The sequence below is a fragment of the Podarcis vaucheri genome (genome assembly GCF_965113315.1).
Source record: "Podarcis vaucheri genome assembly, chromosome: 1".
Lineage (NCBI taxonomy): Eukaryota > Metazoa > Chordata > Lepidosauria > Squamata > Lacertidae > Podarcis > Podarcis vaucheri.
In genome coordinates this window covers 107288941-107311873 of record NC_138759.1, presented here as the reverse complement: position 1 = coordinate 107311873, position 22933 = coordinate 107288941, and the positions used below count along the sequence as shown (strand labels likewise).

Sequence of the window (22933 nt, the reverse complement as noted above, 5' to 3'; positions counted from 1 at the left end):
GCTACCTTGGAAGCCTGGAGAGCGAGAGAGGTCGGTGCACACCGACCCCTCTTGCTCTCCAGGCTTCAGGTTCCTTTCGACCTGCTCTTTGGGGTTGGCGGGGGGAAGCCCACCACCAGCCCCAAAGAGCAGGTCAAGGAGCAGCGGAAAGGCGCAGCGGAGAGGCTGCTGCCATAGTCGCACGTCACTTCTCCAGCTGGGAGAGGGTCACAGGGCTATGGCTTCTTTAGCCCCGCACGCGCTCTCCCGGCTGGAGAGGTGACACGTGGCTAAAGAGGCTCCTGCCATAGCCGCGCATCACCTCTCCAGCCGGGAGAGGGTCATGGGGGGCTGCTTTAGCCCCGCGTGCGCTCTCCCGGCTGGAGAGGTGACGCGCGGCTATAGAGGCTCCTGCCATAGCCGCGCGTCACCTCTCCAGCCGGGAGAGGGTCGTGGGGCTATGGCATCTTCACTCCATAGGACGCACACACATTTCCCCTTCATTTTTGAAGGGGGAAAAGTGCGTCCTATAGAGTGAAAAATACGGTACTCCTCCAACTTGTGAAGAGCAACACTGATATTGATAGTGGAGTTAGAGCTCACACAGTACACCTTCTTCTCCCTCATCACATGAAAAACAAAATGTTAACATAATTTCAGAAAATGTTACTTAAAAGTTACCTAAATGTATAACATTTAAAGTGTCAAGGGCTGCACAGGGAACAATTAAAAAGCCCTGGGCTCATTTCAGATGATATTTTTTAAAAAACAACAACAACCAAAGACCATCCTTGTGCAAAATAAATAATTCATACCTCTCCAAGGGAGTAATATCGTCGGGGAATCTGGGAGTCTGGATAGACATTTTCTAGGTACCATGAAAACGGCTTGCATTTTAAGTTCTCTCTCAATGCTTTTCTGACTGATACGTCTCCATAATCCACTTTGACAACTCCTGTAAAAAGAAATTCAGAGGAAAAATAGTAATTAATATTCATATTCTTTTAAACCATCCCCAATGACAATGAGTAGTTAATTACATTTTTAAAAAAGCTTACAGTACACTAATGATATTCCCAATTTACCTACCTCCGTTTCCCTATTTTTGTTATTGTAAATGCATAACTTTCAGACAGGCACTTCATAAACAAATGTTTTATTTATAGATTGAATATATTACATTATAGATTGAATTCCCCATTTGTTGGGGGAGAAACAATTGCCTGTATCTGCTGCAACACTAAAGTGTCATGAAATGGAGAAGAGATTACTAACTAGCCTGCTATCTTAAAAAAGACTTTAAAAAAACTTTGCCTACATGCACATTTGCACTGCAGTTGCCAGTATTGTTTAATTTCTTATCTGGAAAAGTGTTACAGAAGTGATGGTACCAGCATAGACAGGCAATTATTGTAGCCTTTACACCATCAGGTGTTGTTAGCATAAATGAATCAGTTCTTTTTACATTTATGTACGTTTCACCAGATCAGTCTTCTGACAGCTTGTGGACCCTGATGAAAAATGAAAGTATGGCAGATACAACTGTAGACTAGCTGAGCTAAGGGGAGAAAAAAAAATTGTGATGGAAATTGGAAAAGTATATATGCACATGGTTGCTAGTCTCATACTGTTAGGTCAGTAAACAAAGATGCAAGGAGCATGCATGACTGAAAGATAGCTGCAGATGCATGAAGGCTGTTATCACCTTAACAACAGCTGTACAATTTCAAGGGCTCTTGACCTGTGCAACATGCTACACACCACCAATGCTAGATGCTATCCACAATACAGTGTAGAAGCTGCATGTGTATGGCTAAGAGCCCTTTAGAGTTGACCTTGTGGCATACTGACCATGAATGGGTGATTTGGGCAGCCTCCAGGTAATTGCCATCACATTCATTAAGCCTGCTATAACTGTTCCCTATATATAATCAAAGAATAGATGGCAGCTTTTCGCAGGCCTTTTCTTATCTTGTGAGCACTGGTTTAAACCATGTATTAGGAGGAGGCCTGCCATATGGAAAAAAGCAGCATTTGATAAAAACGATCTCGCAATGTACTTTTCAGTGGCATCAAAGTGCAAGGAATAGTTAATGTAACTTACTCCCCTTTATTTTCAGAAAAAGGGCATATATAATTTATTTATACTGCAATCTGCAGTGCACAATTTAAAAAACCACACGGCGTCTATCACAGCACATTACAATTGCTGCAGCAGGCAGAAATATCATTATGCGGTCAGTTGAGACCTGCTGCAATTTCTAAGTGGTTCACAGGGGGGAAAGTTTGGGAAATACTTGCTTTTTTTGCAAAAATAAAATAAAAAAATGGTGGGCAGAACTGTTTTCAGCAGATGACAGTTGCCTTTCTGGTTTCAATAGGAACAGTGTTTCAGATTTCTAGTGTCACTACTTGGAAAGCCTGTGTTAAATGATCACAAGGCACAGACAAATTTTGAGGGGAGACCAAAAAGCAAACTGAAAGTATAGGGTTTTTTGTTTTTGTTTAAATAACAACAGCAGCAGTGGAAAAGGTAAGACTAAATAGGTTTTTTTCCCTCGGTGCTAGTTAAGAGAAATTAACTGGTAGCTTAAATACGTTCAATGAAATGCTGACTTTTACACACAGCATCCAGCAGGTGGAACTGTTTTCCCACAAAAAGCCAAGACTCAACACTATATAAATCTTTCGATGAATTTTCAAATAGAATAAATCTGTTCCCAGCAAGGAATGCAAAACCCACACAGAGAGAGACTCACATACAAGAATGTCCACATCTTACTCATGTGAATGGGGATTCAGTGCAATAAGTATGCCAACCTCTGCAGATGATTTTGTCTAAATTTCAATACTGTTCTTCGCAAGAAAAAATTATTGTCATAATATAAACAAACATTTGCAGATTTTAGATTCAAATATTTAGCCTTGTAAATGCTATTAATAATGATGCTTTGGATAGTGTCAGACAGTACAATCAATAGGCAACAGCGGATGCCTACCTGACCCATACACCTGCTTTTCATGCTTCCTGAATATTGCGTGTCAAAGCCCCAAGCCACCCCCATGAGAATAAAGACACAAGGACACAGAATTTTAGGTTAATGTTAATGGGCAAAATTTAGGCCACAACTTTATTGGTTACAGAATATGAGCAGTATTGGCTTAGGCATTGGCATCAACAGATTTTATCTGACTCCTGCCCGCCTTGCAGGGAGCCTGGTAAGGGTAAATCACCAGTAGGGAGAGCCCCACCAATGTGGATCGACTCGAGCTTCCCCTCGGTTCCCACTGGGGTCATGGCATGGCCCTCGCCCCTCCCCGAGCTTCGGATGAGATCCACACCCCTGGATTCCTTTAACAGAATACCCTTGAGCACGGAGGGGCAGGTGATGGCCGCACCTCCCTTCCCCCACACACTGCTATTCCAATGCCTAACCGCCACCCTAACAGAATTGTGACGATTGCTACGAGGTAGGCGAAAACCAAGTGGCCAGTGCCAATTTGCCAAGTGGCAAAAGTCCTACCAGGCCCCTCAACGGTGACCAACCGAAGTCCATAGCAAGGCCAAAGGCGCAACCTGAGAAAGGGCGGGAGATCCACGGTGCGAGGCTGAAAAGGGGCAACTCAGCGTCACGCTGTGGTTTAAATCGGCCCCGGCCACGCCCCAAAGCCACCTGATTGGCCGCTTGGCTAACTGGCATACCCGGGCCTCCCCAACATAAGGCGGGACGCAGTTCCACACCCCCCCCCCCACGCTGAGGGGGGAGGCTTGGTGGCTCGCCTGCAATGCATCCCCACAAAGAGGTGGAGCCGATTTGTGCAAAAAGAGAAGTAGCTTAACTTCACTATGGAAATGTGTGGGCATCCAAACAGATAGGGCTCATCCATCTAAGCATAGAGCAGACACATTGCACTAGGAACACACACAGAAACATATGCACACACACCAGTTGCTTATCCAGCATGGCTGCTTAATTATAACATCCAAAGCTACTCTGAAGACTTTATGATGTCACCTCTGAGCTCTCCAATGCTGCTGCTGTTTGCCTTTGCTATGCCAGCAAAACAACACCTCAGTGAAAGCTCAACAACAACAAACAAGCAAATCCTGATTTAGGTGTGTCTGACTGATGCACGGTTGCACGCATGCACACAGCGCCAAACAAGGAAGTAGCCCCAAAACATCCTAAAGACGTCATGAAAAGGGTTGGAGCAGGGGTACAGCAGGCTAACACACACTCTGCCAACGTGTGCGGGATTCTGGATTATTGGCATATATTGTGGAAAAATATGTTCAAATATGAATCTTCGCGGGGGGGGATTAATTCAAGATTTATGAGGCAATGGGAAAGAATTAATATTATTAAGGAACAATCTGAAACTGACACGGTTTTGGAAATAGACAGAGAGGTGAGGGTAGAAAGGTTCAGGCACTAATAAGATAAGTGATGGCCTTGCTGTAGAATGTTAATTCAATCATGTTGGAACTCCTCAGGTTCATATGACCAAATACATTTTGAAGTCTGAACAGTTCCTAATTACAGGGTGACTCAGAATTTATACTGCAGCTCTATATCCAGGTTCTAGAGTCCCTAAACCTGGGTATTTAGTACCATGTCCACTCCTCCTTAATATCTTATGGGAGAGGGTGCAGGACATTTGTCAGTTCAAAAGGTCACATTTCCTCATAGGCAACCTTCTGAAAGCTACAAGCCAGTGGTGGTTGGAGTCAGAAGCAGACACAGGCAGGACAAAGAATGCTAATGTTACAATTACAGAACAAGCTTGCTTCTATACACACTAAGACATCCCTCTCTACCCTCCATCCAGACAAGAAGCAGAGTTCACAGACATGTTCCAGCCAGGCAAAACCACTAAGGTGGGTGCAAAGGAGGACCAATGAGGGTTGTAACTAGGAAGTGGATGTGGCCTGGGAAGAGTCCTGAGGGTCAAACCAAGACATATGGAGGGCCACATTTTGTCCCCGAGTCTGTAGTCTCCCATCTCTGCCACAAAATGTCAAATGAAAAGTGGCCCTGGAAAGCAGAATTACTATGCAAAATCTCTTTATAGAATGCGATGACCTACTTAGGTGGGTTGATTTGTTGGATGAGAAAATATATGATAGGAAAGTGTAAAGTAGGATAATTAACACAGGTCCAGGGATTAAGAGAGAACAACTAGGAATCCATCAGCTCACCAAGTGGTTAATGCTGAAAGTTTGCATGCTTCTCAGAAGTCTGATAAAGTACAGCAGCGTTGATTACTATGGCTGACTTTGAGCAGTTGCTGTTGCTCTGTCTCCAGTTACAAACTTGTTCTGTTGTCAGGGCAGAAATGAGGACTTATCTCTTGATGCTTTCTTGCTGTTTCCTGGGTCTTTGTTTAGGGAAGGAGTAAGCTAATACATTCACACAGACAAAATTTTATCCATACCAATGGTGCTGTTTCGAACAGGTCAATAAAACATTTTTTTTTTTTACTTCTGTTTCTTCTCCTGCTTCTTTCTTCTTAGGAAAAAAATATCTACAGAAGGTCATGTAACTGGTTATCTTTTTGACATCTGACAGGAAGGTGTTCCACTGGGTGGGCACCACATTTACAAAGCTGCTGCTTTCACTTGCAGCAGAGAAGTCATTCCTGCTGCCTAACTTTATGATGATCTTCTTCTTCTTCTATTTCTTCTTCTAATATATAGACCGCTTCATGGCATAAAACCATCAAAGTTGTGTACACAGTAAAAACAGGATAAAACGCTGAAAGACAAGCTCTGAGCGCAATTCAGCAAATGCTAAAACAATAAAAAACCCATCCATGCAAACTCTAAAAACAACAAAAACCATCTAATCAAATATAAAATTGATCTTCCATAAATGATTGTGCTGCACCTCAGGGAAAGTTTTTTTTAACAACAACAATGACGAAAAGGTATTCAGTAGGTGCCTAAATATCATGACAGCAGATGCCTGACTGTGGCGGATAATTGATCTCAGGGAACAGGAGCTGTAATGCTAAAAGCCTGGTTTCTCGTACAGGGTAAGCACACATCTGAGGCATATGGTTAATTATCATGTGTTGACTGATGTATTGTGTTCCCCCCTGTTTATGTGAGGAAAGACTCCCCTAAATTCCTGGAACCAGTAAAGGGTTAGAATTTAATTAAAACCCCTGAATTTCCAGATCCAGTAGGGATTCAATTGCTGGAATAGCCAGGCCAGCCTGATAATGGCTGTGAAGTATGAGTCATTAATCTAACAAAGGCAAGGCAATGAGCCATTAAGAAAGTGGGGACTCTGTGCCAGACACAAATGGGTGGAGCCCAAGTGGGCAGAGACAAAAAGAGTTTGGAGTTTTTAGGATTAAAATTTGCTGTGGCGTATTCTTGGGGAAAGGGTTTCGGGCCTGTAAGCGGCAAGCTGGAAGGAGGGTCAGAGCGAGGATTGAGGTCTTTTCAGATCCCAGGCTACAGTTATGAGAGAAGCATGAACCTTTTTGGAGTGTTAATGCTTTGAACTGTTCCGTCCTGGGTTTGGGTTGTATACATGTGTAAATAGACCATATAGCATAGAGACACCACCGTCTGTGCTGTGCCGCATTTCCAAAGGAAACATTAACTCTGGGTAACCTCCTGGAACCTCACAACTTGCATGTAACAATAAATTTTGTAAGCCTCTCCCCAAGAAACCCACTATCACAACCTCTACGTTTATCACTTCCAACACCATATATAATCATTTTGATTTGTAAATTATAAAAGCCTTTAGAAAGAAGTAAAAACAGGGCAATAGCATCCCTCTCAATTTCTGACAGTCTGAGCTTTTCCTCATAATGTAAAATACTGTGTTCTGTCATTTTCTGCAGTTAATCCAAGCAACTGTGACAAAGTGCCATTTTTTTAGCACAAAGCCAGGCCTGCAACAAGGATGGGTAAATCTGTCAGTTTCAGTTTCTCTCATGTGCTTTTTTCAATCTTAACTTCAGTTATCCACATTTCCACAAAAGCATTTCTTATATAAAAAAAATCCCAGAAAAAATTACCAGCATTTTAGTGCAAATTTATTCTAATATGCACATTTTTGCAAAGTAATATAAGACATTTTTGTATGTTAATTTCATTAATATGTGCAAGTTAAGTCACATATGTACTTCTGTACACATTACCTGGGTAGAGAGCTGGATTGCAAAATTTAAAGAAGTGCAAATTTCAAAAAATGGTTTTGTTTCAGTTCTTGTAATAATAATAATAATTTATTATTTATACCCCGCCCATCTGGCTGGGCCTCCCCATCCACTCTGGGCGGCTTCCATAAAAACCAAAAATACAATAAAATATCACACGTTAAAAACTTCCCTGAACAGGGCTGCCTTAAGATGTCTCCTGAATGTCAGGTAGTTGTTTATTGCCTTGACATCTGCTGGAAGGGTGTTCCACAGGGCGGGCACCACTACCGAGAAGGCCCTCTGCCTGGTTCCCTGTAGCTTTGCTTCTCGCAATGAGGGAACCGCCAGAAGGCCCTCGGCGCTGGACCTTGTATTGTTTTGGAAAGTGCTGATTTAGTAAGCACACCTTTACATGCAAACTGAATCTAATTTCTCCCCTATTCCTACCTGCGGCACAATTGCTTTCCATAATTAGGGCTGTGCAACAGATCTGAATGAACCCCATGGCTTCTGGGCTGCCCATTCTGCCTCCTGTATTATTTAACATCTATGTAAACCAGGGGTGCACCACCTGCAGCCCTCCAGTTGTTTCTGGACTACAACTCCCATCAGCTCCAGCCAGCATAGCCAGTGATCAGGGATGATGGGAGTTGTAGTCCAACAACATCTGGAGGACTGCAGGTTGTGCACCCGATATAAACCATCTGGGGATTTGGTGCACAATGTCATCAGTATGCTGAAGACATGGCAGCTTTCTTTCTTTCTCCACTCCATTAAAATCAGGAGAGGTTGGGAAGGTGATGGACAGGTTTCTGGAGGCAGTGCTGGGATGGGGGCAAAAAACTAAGGCTGAATCCTGATAAGATGGAAGTGCTATGGGTAAGTGGTTGAAACTCCTTGGCCTGAATACCAGACATATTTGTCATATGTGATTGTGACATAATTATCTTTAACCCTGCCGATCTTCTTGGGAGGAGCAAAACCATTCACATAGATATCAGTATTAAAACTGAACAGCAGGGATCAAACACATTAAAATGATTGCAGGTTTTTGTATGATCTCAAGGTATCGTGACATGGTATCCTGGAGTGTAACACACACACACACACACACACACACACACACACACACACCTGAGGCAGAAAATAAAGGCTTTTAATTCAAACACCCTGCAGTTTGGAAGAACGACATTCTGTTTCTGCTTCATGCTGCGTATTTTCATCCTGTGACCCGCTAATCTCCAATTAACTACATTCTCAGTGTGATCCTACCCGCAAATTGAAAAGTCTACCCATCTATATCAGAAGATGTTAATAGCTTTGCTTCTAACAGTGAGAAAGGGCTACAGCTCAGCTCTTCCAGAATTAAGTTCAAGAAATATGTTTCTAAGATTTGTTTGTGCAAAATTCTTGCTTACATAGGCACACAAACATACCCCCCCATTCTTGCTATCCCCTGCAGTGGACATATAAATCATGTTGTTATCTGAGAAGAAAAAAATCGGGTGGGAGAGGCCCCATCACTGAGTGAAAAACACACAAGAAAATCTCAAAAGATACTAGTTAAACAATGGTTCGGATTCAAAAACTCCACGAGTTTTACTTGTGCAACAGGTGTTTCTCTATTCCTTTCTGCTACAGACCTCTGAAAAGGTATTTCTGACTTGCTCAGGCGTGGCTTTCAGGGAGCGAAAGAAGCAGTAGGAGAGAGGGAAAGACCCACTGCACTTGTGGAAAGGGAATTCAGAACCCCACTTTGTATGAGCAAAAGTGTCTTCTGCTCATACAAGGGTAAAATTTGGGTCCATATCCGTACCCTCGGCCCAGTATACCTGAAGGAGCGTCTCCACCCCCATCGTTCTGACCGGACACTGAGGTCCAGCGCTGAGGGCCTTCTAGTGGTTCCCTCCCTGCGAGAAGCCAAGTTACAGGGAACCAGGCAGAGGGCCTTCTCGGTATTGGCACCCGCCCTGTGGAACGCCCTCCCACCAGATGTCAAAGAGAAAAATAACTACCAGACTTTTAGAAGACATCTGAAGGCAGTCCTGTTTAGGGAAGCTTTTAATGTTTAATAGACTATTGTATTTTAATATTCAGTAAATGCTGTAGCTCTTCTGCTTTCTGGTCCACCACCATTTGCTTGTATAATGGTGGGTGCAAGAACATGCATATCGAAGACTATACTATTACCATTCTACCTGTGAGATCCAACTTTTAAAAACTTTTCTCCTACAAGAACTATGCAGCCAGCATATGGGTCTCATACATTAGTGCAATTAGGAACCCAGATATTGGCTCTGTATTCTCATGAGACAGACAAAAAAGGGTTGGAACGGGCTGATCTGCATGTCATGGCTTAGCATGAACATGTAAGCAAGTGAGCTTCCAAAGAGGAGATGGTGGCTGCTTTGCTCCTTCTCAGTCATCCTGCTGCTGCGCAAAGCCATAGTTTGGCTCATCATGGCAACTGAATCTAGGATTGTGGTTTAGCTCTCCTAGGCAAACCATGTGCTGTCAACCATAGGACAAACCTGGGTTACACTATGGGGTCGAATGCACAGTATTACAAGTGGCACAATGATATACTGAGCAGGGTGCTGACTAAGAAGTAAAAGTGGATTTCTATTTCCACTTTTCATTCCCTCTGAAACTCTATTACAGTAAAGTGTGATCAAAGTCTTTGTTCAATGCACTTTTTTTCGCAGAGTAGGAAACAGAATAGGAAGGCTAATACAGGGCAAGTACGAAGTGTTCATCACACCTAGATTAAGTACTGATTCTAGGCCAGCGTATTCTTTTTCTTAAGTGTTTAGTACTATCCTGACTCCGTGTCACTGTGCCTGGTCACACTGTCATGTCATGGCTTCAGGAACTAACCAAAGCTAAATTCAGACTGGCCTTCCTTGCGCTGTTCAGTTCATTCACTATTACAAGAAGCCCTGATTATCTTAAGTACTTTTAAGTTATGTGTGGATACAAATATATTAATGCAGAAAGTAGGTTCTGATTTCACTTTTACAATTTACTTCAAAGGCAGCTTACTCTCGGGAGTCAGGCTGCAAGAGAAAATAAAAACTTCAAAAGCCTTCAAATGCACCCCACTGATTTCACTACTTCATAAGGTGAAAGGAATTAAAAACATGCAGGGGAAATACCGAGGCAAGTGCGGTTAGCAATATATAAGTTGTTCAAGAAAGAAACAGAAGAAAGTATTCAAGTGCAGCTTATAGTAGGTGACATGGGTGGCCTTTGAGAGATAATTTTCACGAAGCCTAAAGGACAAGCGCGTTTGAGACATGATTTGAAAGTAATTGCTTGAAGAAAACCTGTTTTAAACTCCCTTCATTCCCAAGCACAATATTCAAACTTACTGCGAATCCCTGGCTTGGGGAACATTTCAGGTTAGTAAAGACAAAATTTACATTTAGTAGCCAGAGGGGGAGAATGCAAGAAGGAGGAAGTAAATCATGCTGTGAAAAAAATAATCCAGTTCATAGCAATGGAGCATGCAAACACACACACAACACACCACATGTGTATCCAATGAGGTATTTGAATATAAAACAAAAAGTAAAACCAGATAAAGCAAAATGGTGGGGGAGAAGAAAAGCAAACATTCCACTGGATTTTGATACTTAGGTGGAATACCTTTAACACAACACTCCTGTGAGATAGGTTAGGCCAGAGACAGCAACCAGGCGCATTTCATGGCTGAGTGAGGATTCAATTGTGTGTACAACCATTACAGAACACAGGCTCTTCCTATTTACTTGTAACTCGAATGTGTGTACAGTGGTACCTCGGGTTACAGACGCTTCAGGTTACAGACTCCGCTAACCCAGAAATAGTACCTCAGGTTAAGAACAATCAAAGATTGAAAACAATCAAAGATATACAGTCTGATCCCAAACATGTTTACTCTGAAATCAGTCTCTCTTTTATGATCAATTGTCCCAAATCAACAAGCCAGCGCACCAACAGCAGCATCTCACAGGAACAAACTGAAGGCTCCCAGTGACAGCAGAAGCCCCTCCCTCCTTTCCGCACCAGCACAAAATACAATTTATCCCCCAGCCACTCTCACAACTCTATGTATTCTGTCCCCCAAAAAACTTGAAATGAAATGTTGCTTTCTGAGAAGAAAATAATCTAACCCTCCCTTTCCCCCCTGAAAGAATGTGGTAGCTTTTATTTGTATTAATGCGTTCTTATCTCTTATCTCCAATCCATTCTGCGAAGGCGAATAATAGACTTTTAGACTTCAGAAGACTGCAGTGTTTCAGCTTCCTCCCATCTATTTTTTTCAGCAAGCTGAATGCTGGTAAATAAAACCTGTTCCAGAATCAATCTCCAGTTCTAGCTGCATGGATATCAAACTATATATCCCACCGGTGCTCCCTTGCAGCATCACTTCTCTCTCCCAGCTACCTCCTCTGCCTTCAGATTCATCTTTATTTACTTTCTCTGCAGCTTTTAAAGTATTGAGACCCTTGAGACCAAATCCCCTTTCTCTCTAGAATGGCTCTTTCTTCTTTTTGTCGTTACTTACAGTTTGTGAACCTTTGCAAACTACAGCAAAAACTGTGTTACATCATAATGTAAGTGACGTACCACTAACTTACACCATAATTTAAGATAAATACACTTTTAATGTTTTGGGGTGGTTTTTTGGGAAGAAAGCAAACCTAATTTAATATGTTCTCATATATGAATCAATAAGAGACTCTACCTCATTATAAATACCCTTATGACACATGTTTAGCATGTGCAAATGGTACGTGAACCACTAAATGCTAGTTTCTAGTTATTGCATAGTAGCAAGTCCCATTATCACAATAACAGTTTTTGAAAAGCCACTGGAACCATTGGAATTTATACAAGTTACATACATGAAAGATCCATAGCATCTCTTTCTAAGTGAGCATGTACCTGAAGATGTTTGTGTCAGCAAGTATTGTATGAATTGGTCTTTTACACTGGGTTTTCCAACTTCATTTCCTCCCAAACCGCTCACTACAAGGTTTTAACAGAACTTCTAATTGTTCTGTTAGTGTTCTTATAAATTATTTTATTTATTTGTTGCTTATCTATCCCAACTGCTTCTCAAAGAAGCTCAAGGTGGAGTACATGGTTCTCACGCTCCTTATTTAATCCCCACAACATTCATGTGAGCTAGGTTAGGCTGAGATGCAATGACTGTTCCAATGTCAGCTAGTGAGTCTCATGGCTGCATATAGTCGTCCCCCCTGCCAACTTCGCGGTAGAACAGATTTCCTTCCATTTAAAGCATAACTGCCCCTGTTCTGCTGTTGCCCCTCTATTTCACCACATGGGGCACATTCAGTGATCTGAAGCACACAGGGTTTTGCCACTACTAGGTAAAGGACTATGCAACAAGTCTGAAGCAAAAAGAAATTGGTTTTCCATGTGCTAATATTGGGGTAATTACTGGCACCAGCAGCAAATTCAACATCTTTGTGTGCAAGCCTACCACTCCTTTCATTGCCTATACCAGTGACTCCTAAACCAACATATCTACTGTGAAATTCAGGAGTATTTGATGAAGCCAGTGTAGATGTGCTTCGTTAAAACGTCTAAATGCTGCAAAATGTCTTTAGATTGTACAAGCCTTGGCACCATATGAAATTTCAATAAATAGGTAGGTTTCCAGCAGTCTAAAGCTAGAAATCCCTTGCAAGCAATCAAGAATAAGCCACCCACTCTTACTCTTTCAATCAATATAATATCAGCAAACCAAAAGGTCATTTCCATTCACACATGTCTTCATAACCACTTTAAAAAACGAATCTCAGTAATTTCAATTTTTTTCCCTTAATACACACTGCAGCAGGATAAATTTCAGTTAAAACAGATCTTTGCTATTCAGCTAATCAAAATATCCTTCCTCTGGCCAGCTTAATCACACTAACCAAGAGTTAGCACACATTTCCGAGACAATGTTAAATATAGACTATCTTGCTAGGCAAGGTTACTGCTTTGTTCTTGCACAAACTAAGCAACGTAGAAACAGCCCTCAGCAGCTTCCTTCCTTCCCAGAATCATGGTTCTTTAAAAGGTTTTCTCTAAGGTAATCAAGTCCACTTTCCAATATAGTGAAACATTTCAGTGCATGATATTTTTCCTTGCTATTGTTTAGAAGGTCCAGAAATGCAGAATACTCATATTTCTAGGTAATGTGTCCAACTGCCCATCTGTTCTCAGTGTTAGAAATTTTCTTCCTGAGCTGCAAGAAAGGGCTAGCTTTTAAAACCTTGATTATGCCCTAAAGGGACATCTGCCTCAACTTGAACTTGCAAGCACAACTTTTGGGAGCAAGTGTATTGAGTTCCAGGTGATTGCAATACAGATGCCTCAGGTCGGCTGCTGGGTGTATATACTTCATCATGGTATACAAATGCAATTTCAAAAAAGAAAAGAAAAAGAGATTGGCTACTCTACAGAGGCTTGCCTCAGGTTTTTATGCAATGAAGCCATAACCACATACAGAATATTCCTAGCAAAGACGATGGCTTCAAAAATCATGTGATCTTCGGAAAGCTTTTCATGAGAACTTTTAAATAAAATATATAGATACAAGCTATGTGAGCAGGCATTGCCCTGAGATAGGCATAAAGCTTCCCAGAGGAGTACATTGTGTTACATGCAAGTAATGAAGGGAAAGATATGCCTATGCACATTCTCCAGCAGAAAATAGAACAGATATAGGCAGAAGGGTACAATTATTCTAAGCACCATTTCCCCCTTGAGTAATAGCTTCAATTCCTTTCCTCTTTTCCCCATCCAGTATAATAGTGTTGCTTGCCTCGGAAAGGATTTGAAAGAATGAGCAAGCAGTAGTAAACAAACTAAAGAAAATATTTCTGCCTTCCATACAATCCCTGCTTCTGGAATCATCTCACAGAAAGCCAGAGAAAGTGTAACATTTAAACGTCAAATGTGATTTATTAATATGCTGCTTCTTCAAAAAGTTTACAGCGGCTTCAAAAACACAGAAGTTATAAGCATATAATAGTAGCCACAAAAACAACAACCATAAATTAATAAAACTATGTGCAAGTTTTTCCAAATATATTTAACTTTTCAAGTGCTCACATAGGAATTGATGCACAGAAATCTATGTATCAAAAAGTTAAAATAAAAGTAGACTAAAGACAGAAAAAAACCAAAACGAAATCCAGGTATCGCATTTCCAGTCCTCTAACCATAGTTTTGAGATTGGGAATGAACAATGGTAATCTCCTCTCCTGTTGTGAGCACAGATCTCCTCCTCCCAGTCTCATTTGGTCTAACCATAGTTGCCATGATGCCTAAACTGAGCAAATGATGGCGCTGGAGGCATGGTATGGAAGTTAACACTAACCACAGTTTGCTTCATTTGGATAGTATTATATTACCTAGAGTCTGTATAAATCTGTTCAAAAAGGTATTTGAACAATACTTCTGTTTCCTCTTACTCAGAAAGTTCCATGACACAAAATGGAAAGTATTCCTGTGGAAAGGCTCCACGAAAACATTCCAAATAGCTTCTATTCAGTATGTTTTCTAACAGAAAAGTTGTCTTTCATGCATTTTCTACCTACCATTCAAAGAGGAAATTGGCAGTGCCATCAATTATTTATTCAGTTGTTTGCCTGCTTATTTCAAAAGCCTGGTAGTCCATAATAACATTTTTTTAAAAAAAAAATTATCTGAAATAAAATACCCACTTAAACATAAAATATGCATGGTATACTTCCTCCCCCCCCCCCCCCGGAGTTGGCTTTGTGCATGAATTCTGAGGGTGTGTGACAAAAATAATCAGCAGTGACTCATTTTCTCCCCAAATTATTTTTGCTTCCTATTATTCGAGTCACCACTGAGGGAGGGATTTGGAGGGATTTTGTGAATCTTATTGAGGCATACAAATGGCAACATATGCTTACTTGCAGTTGGTGAATTTGGTAGGGGAATTTCAGCGACCATTTTAAATTTTGATTTTGTCCCCCCATATATATTGGGTGGAGACACGTTTTTCATTTAAAAGTGATTCCAGCTGCTGCCATGTTTCACTCCCCCAGAGTGCCTTGAGAATTATACTATCCTCTAGTGCTGAGTGGAGAACTCTGTCAGTTATGGCAAATGTATTCCTCCCTCTCTCCCCCCCAGCATTCTAACTCTTGTGTCATTCCTGTGAACTAGAGAAGAAGCATGACCAAAGCCACCAGAAGATACGTTGTTGTTTAGTCGTTTAGTCGTGTCTGACTCTTCGTGACCCCATGGACCAGAGCACGTCAGGCACTCCTGTCTTCTACTGCCTCCCGCAGTTTGGTCAAACTCATGTTGGTAGCTTCGAGAACACTGTCCAACCATCTCGTCTCTGTCGTCCCCTTCTCCTTGTGCCCTCAATATTTCCCAACATCAGGGTCTTTTCCAGGGAGTCTTCTCTTCTCATGAGGTGGCCAAAGTATTGGAACCTCAACTTCACAATCTGTCCTTCCAGTGAGCACTCCGGACTGATTTCCTTCAGAATGGATACGTTTAATCTTCTTGCAGTCCATGGGACTCTCAAGAGTCTCCTCCAGCACCATAATTCAAAAGCATCAATTCTTTGGCGATCAGCCTTCTTTATGGTCCAGCTCTCACTTCCATACATCACTACTGGGAAAACCATGGCTTTAACTATATGGACCTTTGTTGGCAAGGTGATGTCTCTGCTTTTTGAGATGCTGTCCAGGTTTCTTCCAAGGAGCAGGCATGTAAACTGTAGGGGGGGGAGGGAATAGACTTGCACTCCCTGCCCTGGAATATTTTGGCAACCAACACTCCTTAAAGTGCCTAGCTGAAGTTGGTGCATTTCAGTGCAGGAATCTTTTGCCCAACGTGGGGCTCAAACCCACGACCCTGAAATTAAGAGTCTCATGCTTTACCAACTGAGCTATCCCAGGCTTCCAATGGAGCTTACTTCCTACTCTGTGTGTTTAGGAATTCAATCCTCTGCACTTTTATTAGGGAGCACACCGAGCTGAACTAAGTGAAGTGTGCTTCTAAATAAACATGTATAGGATTGTGCTGTAAAATGGTGAAGCAAGGAGGAAGTTGAAAAGTGAGTGACATTTCCTTTAATTTGCTCATGGTAAACACTTACAAAGGAACATAGCTTTATAATTAATCATTGTCTCTTAATAATCCTGAAAGCTTTTTGTTTTAGAAAAAAAATAAATTTCAATATCTGCTTTGTTAGCCTAAAGCATTTGCTTTGTTTCTGAAGTAATTATTGAATCTGACCTTTACCCCCTGCTTTAGAAACCTGACACTGTTCTAAACCACACATAATTAAAAACTTAATCAAAACAGAAAACCATCACAAAAGCAATTACAATTAAACTTTGCATTATACAACATGCGGAGTTGTAAGCTCATCCTACTTTCCAAGCACCAAATTAATATTAAATGGGGTTTTTTTGTGATAACAGCCTGAATAACAGAATGATGCCTACATTTATTGAAGACAAAGACAGGAGGCAAACACAGGTAAAGCGGGAAGCTAATTATAGACAAGGCAGAGAAAGAATTATGATTCAGTTTTAAACAGTACTTCCAAGGATTCCACACATTTTGACACCTGTAGCAGAAAATCCAGCTGGAAGTGCCCTCTGCACTCTGATTAAAAACATGAATCCAAGTATCTGTTGATTCAACACCCTCTACTGATGCCTACAATCTGCTGTCTAAAGACGGTTGCCTCACCCTGTATGATGCTAGCCCTAGCATGTGTACATAAAGAAAGGCAACTAATAAAGTTCATTTGTTACATATATTTATTCATTACATAACCTTCATTGCATATCTTTAGGGACCAGGCAAAAACATTCCTCTTCTCCCAGGGCTTCAGCTAATTAAACAATCTACGACCTTTAAAACTGCAGGGGGTATTGTTTTTGTTTGTTACTCCGGTATGTATTTTTATGTTGTAAACCACCCTGTGTTCCTCAGATGAAGGCAGGATAGATGAAGAAACTTGAATAAAATACTGGGGGGGGGGGCTGACCCTCAAATATTTTAGGGGTGTGTGTGTGTGTGTGTGTGTGTGTGTGTGAGAGAGAGAGAGAGAGAGAGAGAGAGAGAGAGAGAGAGAAGGGACCTTGGCCTCAGGAGTTGGCTCCTATGGATGAAGGGCAGTATAGAATTAATAATTTATAATTATAATTATTACTCCCATAATCCCATTGACTATGCTGGCTGGAACTGATGGAGCTGGAATCTGCACAATTTGGATGGTACAACATTGCCTATCACTATCTTTAAGGATTATTATTTTATTTTTTCAGTACAAAAATGAAAGGTATATATGCCATCCATAGTAAAATAAAACAGACACATAGTACTGCATGTTTTTGCATTTGACATTTTAAGCTTCCTTTTGTGAAGAAAGGTATGTGACAGGTTTTTAACTACATGGAAGAAGCTTGTGGCCTTATTATGTTAATCTGTAGCATATCTTCATGAATAACTACAGACAAACGTAACAAAGCCTCATCTCTCTCTCTCCTTTAAAGGCCTTGGCTCATGAAGCTGATAACATCTTACAACCCCGCCAAAAAACCTAGCTTCCTCCAATCAAGTGTCCTTTTGAAATATAGGGAAGAAAGCAACGATTACCAGAGAACCAGCACTTCAGATAAATACAGTTATTTTATTCCTGATCAAAGCTACAATTTGAAGTTTTCAATTCTTGTCTTTGATCAAGGAAAGAACCACACACTTTCCATTCAAAACGTTGAAAACTTACTAAAGAATGGTTTCAGCCTTACTCCAAGTTATCTGCAAGATTAGGTATCTTGAAGCAAAAAGAACAGTTTTCCCAATAATCTTAAACTGCATCAAGAATATGCAAAGGAAATTCTAGATTATTATTATTTTAAAAAACAACTACCAGTTTAATGTAATATAAACTTATCAAAAGAAGAATATGAAAGCGAAAATTACATTTAGGAAGAATTCTGTGGTGGAGGAGCAATTCCGTGACAGAACAACTGTCACATTCAATGTCCTTCCAGATGGCCAAAGGCAGGATGGTAGGAGTGGCTTTTCCCTCGTATCCACCATTAAAAAAGAGATTTATCTTCCCATTGACCCCTGTGGAAGGGAACTTATTATACCAACTTTGGAACTGGCATACATTTGGGCCCTTCTGAGGTGGGGAGTGTTGAGTGAATTAGGGAGCTCAGGATCCTCTGCATCACCCTACACACCACCCCTTCCTCCCCACACGCATCACTAGGATAACACTGCTGATGGAACATCTATAACCATGGAGCTTTCCATAGGTGTACTGAGGGAGGGGTATTGACAGTATGAATTCCACCCTACTGCTGGGCATCCCTTTCAGAAAGCAGAGCAGAGTTTACATTATCCCCAACAGTCACTCAACTAGGCTTTATCCAGCTTTGGAACTGCTCTACATTTGCATGTTAAGTTAAAATTGTACCAAAACTATTCCCAGGTATGAGTATACTTTGCTTATCTCTAGCTTTCAATCAGCACTCTGTGTAAAAGTGTTTACTTACAGCACAACCCCTATACCTTCTACTCAGAGGTAAGATCCATTGGGTTTAAAGGGGTTTACTCCCAGGGATGAGGGCAAAGGATTGCATCCTTCACAATTTACAATATCCTCAGCCTCGCTGATATCGTGTCAACATTGGATTCAAAAGTGGTGCCAATGGGATTTGTTGTCGGGTTGTTGATTTTTAAAAAAAAGTTATTTCCACAATAATTGTTTTTAAATAAAGTTGTCTACCCTACTAAAATAATGCCTTTGTATTGGAAACTGAAAAGGGAAAAGATTGGATTCAGCTGTAGAAGAACAGCATTTAAAATCTTTTAAAATATTTCCTACTTTACATGTGTACCCCAGAACTAATATGCAAAAGAGCTATGCAAGACCTATGAAGCTCTTTTACATTCTACATAGCCTTGTATAAACACAGAAAAAGCCAAAGACATCTTGGCAATTTGGAAGCTTGCTAAAGCCACTGTTTTACAAAGCAATCCTGAAATTGTTCTGGTTTTATACTTAAAGAATGTACCTCCTCCTGATGTTCTAAGACTGAATTAAGTAGTACAATTAACCCTCAACACAAAGTTATCCATTAAACTATATACACACACACACAACATTTCTACTATGCCATGCTTGTGAAAAAATTATTATGAAATACTTCCTTACCTGGGGATATTATATAGAAGAAATCTTTAAATTCATCCATCCATACTTCTGCAAGCCGTCTATTGTTCTTGTTAATTACATGACCGGTACCCCCAGGAAATGTATAAGGCGTAGCTTTTCGAAAGACGTGACCAACATGTGAACATGTTACAATCTCCAATGAGCCTCCACACTGCCAGATCTGAAATGCAAACAGGAAATCAAAATTAATCAGCTTGTTTTCAGACACCAAATTAAATTTTAGGCTGCAACTTATTTACTGTACCAGGACTACAGGGTGAGAAGTTGAAACTCAAGCAGCATGTCATCCCTGAATTTCAACTATGTAAAACTGCAGGTGCCTTTACCAAATTGATTTACTTGTGAGATGTCCCACTGATTTCAGCAGAGTTTAGGACAACTCAGGTCACAACTTGGGGGCTACATGACAACAAATTCTTGACACGGCTGTTATTAAACTGTTGAACTCTCCAGATATGGTGGCCCAATCTGATCTCAGTCACAGGTGGCACAAAGACCTGAATACAAGAAGTCGGGAGGGCCTTGAGGAACTCATTCTCTGCAAACTCTGATATGTACTGATCTCATCTCATGGAATTATATGTAGTTAGCCTTACATAAAAAATGATTAGAAATTTGTATTTTCGGAAGCAAACGTAGAAATGTGCATCTTGTGAGAAAGCACTTTCAAAAATACATATTTAAATATTATTCAAATGAAACTCTTTGAGTGTTTTTAATGATGATGATGATGGAATGGGACAGAATGGTTGGATGAATGAATTGAGAAACACCAAAATAAGGTGTTTCTTCCTACTTCTATTGGGAAATGCTATCACTTGCAGGAGTGATTCACAGATCTCAGACCTGTGAGACTACAGCTCACAAATCTCACTGTAGGTCAAAACAATGAGTTTCATATTATTACAGAAGCAGACACAGAAGATTTGCACATGTTTCCCCATTGCCTTCTGTAACATGTCATCCAGCCTTCAGACAACTGACATTTCATGCTGATTTGATTTTGTCTCACACAAACCAATAATTGCCTTCTGTACCGGAGTTAAAGCGTGAGGGATATATATCACAACATCCATTTTCACCAGAAAATGAAAGGTCACCATATCAAATACAAGTCATATACATCAGCTCTTGGCTCATGGGAAATGTGTCTGTGATCACAGTACTGCTAAACTGTCCTATGGAGCTTAGAAAGAAAATCTGTGGAGACACAAGCAAATGGCTTGTTCCACAGCCTAATACACCACACAGCAAGCTGGATAGAGCTTGCTAGCTAGCGGGTGCAATCTTACAAGAGGTGTTTCTCTTCTCTCTTTCACAAACACACACCCTCTAAATGTATTGGCATATAGACAGATTTAATCACTAAACCAAGGCACTGATAAGTTAGTGTCTTGCTTAATTATGGCAATTGGGTGATAGGATTCAGAGAGGGATCCTTGCATGGCTTAAGTAGCACCACAATTTTTGGCTGCTTCTCCATGCTAGCAATGAATTTTTCATAGCACAATAGTTAAAGGGAAAGCCCCAAGGAGAAGGAATCCACTTGTCTTGCATGACTGTTGTGAAGGGCCTAAAGAACCTGCATCTTTTTAGGTGATCTAGGCATATGTGTTAATAGATTTCTATTTGTGCTCTCTCAGAATTGTGTGGTGCTTTAAATATTGCATCTCTCACTCTGACCCTGATTAATGAAATCTGGCTGTATGTTAAAGTGCTTTTTTTTGTCACAAAGGGACTGGAGATTAACATTTTAAAAATCTGGTTCCAACTGCTCCCACACCATCCTACCAAACTATCACTTAAACTTCTATTAAAAGGCTGAACTTGGCCAAGCATCTGTTCTAAAGAAAATGAATATCTATTAAAGTCCTAGGCATTCCAACTGAACATGGCTACATTTTTGTTAAGTAAGAACAGACTCGAGCATTTAAAGATTATTTTTATTAGTGGAAATGTTGCTATAGAAACTGATTGTAGAGTTTAATTAGTTCTAAAGCAATTATGCACATGTATATTGGTGTGTGTGTGTGTGTGTGAACAAGTTGAGATAATCCATGACAATATCAAAACAACTTTCACAGTTCAAGGGCAAGTAGCCAAGTCACAAGCATAGCAAAACTTGAAAAATGACACAGCATTGTTCTGGGGGGGTGCTGCTTGTGTGTTGTTTTTTAAAAATAAAAATAAAAATGTAACTATCTACAACCACCAACCCCTCTCTTTAAAGAGGTAAAAAAGTAAAGAACCCCTGGATGGTTAAATCCAGTCAAAGGAGACTATGGGGTTGCGGCACTCATCTCGCTTTCAGGCCGAAGGAGCCAGCATCTGTCCACAAATAGATTTCTGGGTCATGAGGCCAGCAGGACTAAACCGCTGCTGCAACAGAACACCGTGACAGAAACCAGAGCGCATGGAAATGCCGGTTATCTTCCTGCCACAGCGGTACCTAATTATCTACTTGCACTGGTGTGCTTTCAAACTGCTAAGTTGGTGGGAGCTGGGACAAAGCAACGAGAGCTCACCCCGTCATGGGGATTTGAACCGCTGACCTTCTGATCAGCAAGCCCAAGAGGTTCAGTGGTTTTGACCACAGCGCCACCCGTTCCTCTCTCTTTAAAGAAAACTCAAGGTCTTCCAATAAAGCTGAATGTTGAAGGATTCAGGATAGATAAAAGTTCTTCATGCAGCACATTGTTAAAATGTGGAACTCATTTCCACAGGAGGCAGTAATGGCCAACAACTTTTAAAAAGTACTAGACAAATTCATGGAGGACAAGACTGTCAATGGGTACTAGGCATAGAATCATAGAATCATAGAATCATAGAGTTGGAAGAGACCACAAGGGCCATCGAGTCCAACCCCCTGCCAAGCAGGAAACACCATCAGAGCACTCCTGACATATGGTTGTCAAGCCTCTGCTTAAAGACCTCCAAAGTAGGAGACTCCACCACACTCCTTGGCAGCAAATTCCACTGTCGAACAGCTCTTACTGTCAGGAAGTTCTTCCTAATGTTTAGGTGGAATCTTCTTTCTTGTAGTTTGGATCCATTGCTCCGTGTCCGCTTCTCTGGAGCAGCAGAAAACAACCTTTTTCCCTCCTCTATGTGACATCCTTTTATATATTTGAACATGGCTATCATATCACCCCTTAACCTCCTCTTCTCCAGGCTAAACATGCCCAGCTCCCTTAGCCGTTCCTCATAAGGCATTGTTTCCAGGCCTTTGACCATTTTGGTTGCCCTCCTCTGGACACGTTCCAGTTTGTCAGTGTCCTTCTTGAATTGTGGTGCCCAGAACTGGACACAGTACTCCAGGTGTGGTCTGACCAGAGCAGAATACAGTGGCACTATTACCTCCCTTGATCTAGATGCTATACTCCTATTGATGCAGCCCAGAATTGCATTGGCTTTTTTAGCTGCCGCGTCACACTGTTGGCTCATGTCAAGTTTGTGGTCAACCAAGACTCCTAGATCCTTTTCACATGTACTGCTCTCAAGCCAGGTGTCACCCATCTTGTATTTGTGCCTCTCATTTTTTTT

The 22933-nt window shown here is 41.1% G+C and overlaps 1 protein-coding gene across 2 annotated transcripts in view; it reads right to left on the bottom strand.

The window, feature by feature from the left end:
• GALNT13 (polypeptide N-acetylgalactosaminyltransferase 13) overlaps nt 1-22933 on the bottom strand; it is a 164043-nt gene that overhangs the window by 35017 nt on the left and 106093 nt on the right. For both annotated transcript variants that reach the window (XM_082198423.1, XM_082198422.1), the window contains exons 8-9: nt 19370-19550; nt 795-934 (exon numbers count right to left, since the gene is read on the bottom strand). In XM_082198423.1, the coding sequence (XP_082054549.1) occupies nt 795-934; nt 19370-19550 (321 nt within the window). The remainder of the gene's footprint in view (nt 1-794; nt 935-19369; nt 19551-22933) is intronic.